The following is a 6,000-nucleotide window of genomic DNA, read 5'->3' on the forward strand; positions in this document are numbered from 1 at the left end:
CATGTTTCTTTTGTTGCCACTACATCTATCTCAAAAATCCGCAATGCGGTAAGAAAAATATAACAAGCTAAAAGTAAAAAAGCTGCGCCCTCTCGTGGCCAGCTACAAACCACGAGCGTATGGCTAATCACTTAAGAGATTTTATTTAATTTTGCAGTCTTTTTTAAACTCTTGTGTGTGTGCTTGTGCATTGTTCATAGTGTGTATTATGCTGTGTTGGAGGTAAATGAAAAACTTTGTATAATTTGAAATTCAGTACAGTTATTTAGAAAAGATTTAAGTTTTAAATAACCATAAATATTTTAAAAAGGGATTAGATTTAAACTATTTAGATCTGTGTTAAAAAAGCTTTGATAATTAATATATTAATTTGAAATGTTTCTTTTTTTCTCATTTTAGTTAAACCAGAACTAATTGATTTAACATGACATCCATCATTGAAAAGATCGACTCATCATTTTTTGTAAATATTGTACATTATTTAAAAAGCTGTGATATTTATTGAATTTCCTAATGCATTTGTACTATCTTGTGACAAAGCACATTATTGTATATTAATAAAAACATTATATACAAAACTGAAGTAATGTGTATCTTGAAGCAATTGTTCAAAGATGCCATGAAGTGTGCAGTTTAAGTTTAATATGCATATCCAACAATTCTGTAATTTAGAGTAATCAATTTTATGATAATTTTGTAAAAGATTTTGTGAACCAGTTTGAATATGCAATTTCTGTATTTATTGTACAGGTAAATGCTTTATTAACATTTTTTTTACAATCAATTACTAGCATGCCATATATCTTTATGTTTCATTTCTGTATAAATGAAAATGAATGCATTCCATTTGTAATTTTTCTTTTTTTATTGCTTCAATTATATAATGTGTTTGTATCAATCAGAGATCAGATTAGAGATTCTGCCAATCCAGGTGCTGATATCCTCCCTTCTAAGTTCAATATATGAATAAATTTAGTTTCTTTATAATACATAGTGACAAATGATTTACATTTCTGAAATTTATTATTCTTAAATTTGAGAAGAAATTTTATTTGTTAATTTAAGAAGATAAAAACTATTTTCTACAGGAAGAATTACTCCGTTCTTTCTGGCTTTTGATTAGAATGTTAACTGTCATTTATATAGAATTCATTGTGCTTTCAGGTCTTTTCAAATATCCATAATCTACATTCATCAAATAGCAATTGCTCAGGATTTTATCATCAAATCTTTGTTTCTATATAGGTACATCAAGCACTGAGAAATATACTGAGCACAAATTTTTCTTCACAAAAAAGCTTTTGCCATAATACTATATACTGGTGCTGGTGAAACAATATCTGTAGCAAGTGATATTTCTTTGTATATTGCTGAACATTCTTCTTCCTTTCAGATCCGGACCCACCAGCGACTGAGTAATAAAGTCGCTGAACGATGGTAGTTTGATCCAAGGTTCGAATCCCATAAACGAGTTGGCTGCATGTGCATTTTTGTGAATTTTCCCCATGAGCCAGTGTCCATTAGAAAGTCCTCCACAAAGGCATCCCTCCTCTTAGGCAGATAGCCCTGAAAGCTTTGCCATAATCACATAGAGCAAATCTTAAGAAATGTTGAACACGAAAGGGTTCATTTCAGATCTGCTATAAATGTTATATTTCTGTCATCTGTTGTGTTTGGCCATTGGCTATTTTACAATCTAGATATGCCTTTCACAAAAGAGAGTAGCTCCACAGAAGGCTGTAATATTGTTCATTGCCTGATCACCACAAACTTCATGAAATGCAGCTTAAAACTTCTTTAGAATTTTGCTAGATAAACTTTCAGTTTTTAAATACAATCTTTGGTTTGTGGAGTTGCAGTACGCTAAGTGTTTGCAGATTTCACTTCAGACATTCATCACTTTAAAATTTATGCTGTAAAGAACTCAAGTGGATAATTATTTTCACCTGCTAAAACCACTCAACACTTATAATGGGAATGAAGAAAGCCAGAAGTAAGTGCTTGAATTCTGCATTTTTAAAAAAAAAAAAAAAAAAAAAAAAAAAAAGAGTTTATTTACGTCATACAATACTTTCAATGTTTCATTCTGCAAGACTGCATTTTTCTGATATAGAGCAGGAGAAATAAGAATTTTATATTTACATCTAGCCGCATTAAGACATAAAAAGTGGGGAAATTCACATTTATTTACTTTAGCTACTTCTTTCCATTCACAAATTGGCCCACTACTTTTAATATGCGGAACTGGTTTTTTGAACATTCCTGACATGTAACATGCAGCTTCTACTGTCACCCCTGTCATATGTTCTTGCAACTGGTGAAAGCGACTTTGGAGAAATTGGTTAGTTTTTGTAAACTAGATGAGAACAAAGGTGAATAGGAATGTGGGAATGGAGTCTGCTGTCCTTTCTTCGAATGCTCCTGGGCTGGAGGAGGTATTGAGTTCTTATTGCAACCCTTATTTGCAAAAGCAAATAAAGTTCTGCTTGTTGCATAACTTGTTCTTTGCTCCTCACTTGCAAAAGCAGAACATTATTTAATATTATACTTGAAAATTCTCTCAGTGGATGTAGGCACACATGATATTTGTGTCAATGAAATATGTGTATTATATTATGAGAATGCCTATTACATCTATGAGCGAGGCTAGACTTTGACCTTCATTTCAAGAGACATCTATTGCACAGGCACAAGAATAGAGGTGACATTTATTGTATTCCAGGCAGTTGTTATCATTTTTATTTTAAAATAAGCACTTCTATGCCATTGCCAGTGACCTTATATGTAATTGTAACTTTTGTTATCTTCACTGTATATACTGTATATCAGTTATTTTCTACATCTGATATGAGATCAAACTAACCTTCATTCATGTGCTTTTCACAAAACAAAACAAAGTAAATAAGTAGAAATGAACCTGAACTGGAAAAGAACTTGAACTAAAATCAAATGAACTGGAAAAAATTGTAGTGACTTGACTTTCTTTTTGCAGCTGTTTTATTCATGGTTCCACTGCAGGTAGACTTTTGTACACTGCACACACACACACACACACACACACACACACACACAAAAAAAAAAAAAAAAAAAAAAAAAAAAAAAAAAAAAAAGACAGTTCTATATCTTCCGTTCTACTGGGCCGATTGACAAAATTCAACTTGTGTCTTTCATGTCTTGAAAGCACGACTTAGTATGTATATTAGATTTATATATAAAGCATTGTTCTAATACATGTATTTTGACACAAAATTGGACTTTTTCTGAAATAACAAACCAATTTTTTTTCCATATTTCGATTCTACGACTCAAATTATGCCAAACTACCAAGTTTTGTCAAAATCACACGAGTAGTTTTTAAAAAATTAGCTCTCAAAATTTTAGCTCCTTAGTGTTAATTGAGTTTGGTATATATTTATTAATCTCTCTTTTTTTATTAAACTTGTTTGATTCTTCCTTTCACATTTTGAAATTTAGATTCATTCCAAATAAAATTCACCCATTTTTTATGATTTATTTAAAAATAATTTTTATAAATTTTTCAAAAGAATTTTTGAATTATAATCTATAAAAGTTTTACCATCGTCTTAAAGTACACGTATTTCTAAGCATACATGCAAAAAATTAGTTTTTTATTCAAAATTTCCAAAGATATATGTGAATTTATATATTGGTGTGTTTTGGAATTTGGCATATTTGTTGAAAGCGGTAAAACATCAAATGTGGTTTAGACACTTTTCTAAAATTATTTGAAAGTAGAAACGATGTGACTTTTTCCGCTCATGCACAATGACAAGAGGTAGTAACGAGATGCCTTTTTTTCCGCTCCAGCATAATGGATGGAAAAGGAAAATTGGTTGCCATATTTTAAGAAGTTCGCCAAGTGAATTATTCTTCGCAAAAAATGAAATAAAATTGTGCCAAAATATATTTTTGAATTTTTCCGTAAATTTCACATCAAATTTTCTGAAATTTAATATCTAGGCATAATTTGAGTCGTAGACTCAAAATATGGAAAAAAATTGGTATGGTCTTTCAGAAAAAGCCCGATTTTGTGTCAAAATACCTATGTTAGAACAATGCTATATATAAATCTAATATACATCCTAAGGCGTGCTTTCGAGACATGAAAAATGCAATTTGAATTTTGTCAATCAGCCCAGTAGAACGAAGGTATAAAACTGTCCCCCTTTTTTTTGTGCAGTATACATGCTGTAATACCAGTTATTAAAGCTGCCAGGATTAAAGGAAATGTGATTTGGATTTTAGGCCATTGTGTTACTTTCTTTTCTATATAGCCCAAAACAGTATTTTCCGAAAGCATGCAAACAGAGCTACGAAAAGTAGTTAAAATTTATTAATGTGAAATAGAATGGTAGTCAGTGCTACAAAAAGAATAGTAGTAATATATTGCAAGGTATTGTCGATAAGGAGCTATATTCATAGCTGCTAACTCTTCCATTTTACAGAAGATACCCAGTTTTTTTATCACATCTTCTGTTCTCCCAGTAGATTACCAAATCTCCGAGTGTTTAATTTTTAGAATTGCTTAAAAGAAAAAGAAAAAAAAAAAAAAAACTAAAAGAATGTTTTTCATCAATAAATGAAATATAATGAAATTAAATAAATTTAAATTGTGCTCCATCTCTGGTGATTTTCAGTATATTTCTAATTAAATTTTATTTGATCTAAATTGTCTTAAAATTTTCTAAACATTTGTAAGACCTTTTTGTGAAAATTCAACCAATGTTTAGTTAGTTATTATTTTATTTTCATCATCTTTAAAAGTATTTTGATAAATAAAAGATTTTTCTTCCATACTCAAGGTTGTTTTCAGTACAAAAATGTAAGAAAATTATGAAATGAAATTAAGCAAAGAAATTGAAACTTAAAATACCTATTTAAATATTAATATATTTTGCATCAGAATCATATTGTAAATAGTTTTAATAGATTGAAATGAATTAAAGTAATCCAAGTCAATTTGGAGTTTATTTGAAACAGCATTGCAAAAACTTCCCGGAAACTGGCGATTTTCACGCTAGAGCATTCCGAGTTTTCCTATTTCACGGTTGGTTATTAATATATATATATATATATATATATATGTATATTATATTTTAGTATTATATAGTGTTATGGAATGTACATTGAGTTTAGTGTAAACTGTATCCAATCTTATAAATGTAACAGCAGGAGTGGAGTTTGTTTTTCAACAGCAGTTATTAGAATTTGGAAAAAAGCCTTTACAAACAAACTAAAAATAATGTGGCAAACAAGTTAATTCAGCATCAAGACTGTGAAGATTTAGGGAGAAAAGGAGAGGACCCGTAAATGGAACAGTACGGAAATGCAAAGCTGAATTTAGTGAGATCATTAGGGGAAGGTATTTTTGTTAGATAGCATTGAACAACTAAATTTTAACACATTTTTTATTGGAGAACCTCCAGATACTGAAATTGGTAGTACTTCTGATAATTGCAAATTTGGTTATCAAATTTATTTATAGCTTAGAACATAGTTTTAAGTAATCAAGTTTTTATTTTCTGTGTAGAATAGGGTCCTACAAATATTGGCCTATGTGGATGATATAGTTATTATTGGTTATTATTGGAAGATGCAGTAATTGAGGCTTTTTCAGCTCTTGATTCTTCTGCCACAAAATATAGGCCTCCCAGTCAATGAGGATTTAAACTCATGGAATCCTCCTCCATTGTAAATTATTGTAACTCGATGTGCATTAACAGCTGTGTCTTTGAAAAGATTGAGAAATTTAAATACCTTATTTTAATTAATGACAAAAATTAATTAAGAGCAGAAATTGGGCTAAGAAGGCAATTAAGATCTAATCTAATAAGACACGAAACAAAACTATGAACATATAAGTTATTAATACAACCTCTTTTACTCTATGCAAGTGAAATGTGGCCTTTAAATAAAGATATACAATGCTCATTGGACATGCTTGAGAGAGAAGTCCTGAGAGCAATTTTTGGCCCTGTA

At 30.1% G+C, this 6,000-nt stretch overlaps 1 protein-coding gene across 2 annotated transcripts in view; it reads left to right on the forward strand.

The window, feature by feature from the left end:
* Positions 1-4,817, forward strand: part of row (zinc finger domain-containing protein relative of woc) — a 236,958-nt gene extending 232,141 nt beyond the window's left edge. For both annotated transcript variants that reach the window (XM_085814104.1, XM_085814106.1), the window contains exon 54: positions 400-4,817. In XM_085814104.1, the coding sequence (XP_085670230.1) occupies positions 400-428 (29 nt within the window). In that variant the 3' untranslated portion in view covers positions 429-4,817. The remainder of the gene's footprint in view (positions 1-399) is intronic.
* The last annotated feature ends 1,183 nt before the right edge of the window (positions 4,818-6,000 follow it).

Source organism: Stegodyphus dumicola, chromosome 3, assembly GCF_044657685.1.
Source record: "Stegodyphus dumicola isolate Sdum_Otavi_A_Nest chromosome 3, ASM4465768v1".
NCBI classification, from domain to species: Eukaryota; Metazoa; Arthropoda; class Arachnida; order Araneae; family Eresidae; genus Stegodyphus; species Stegodyphus dumicola.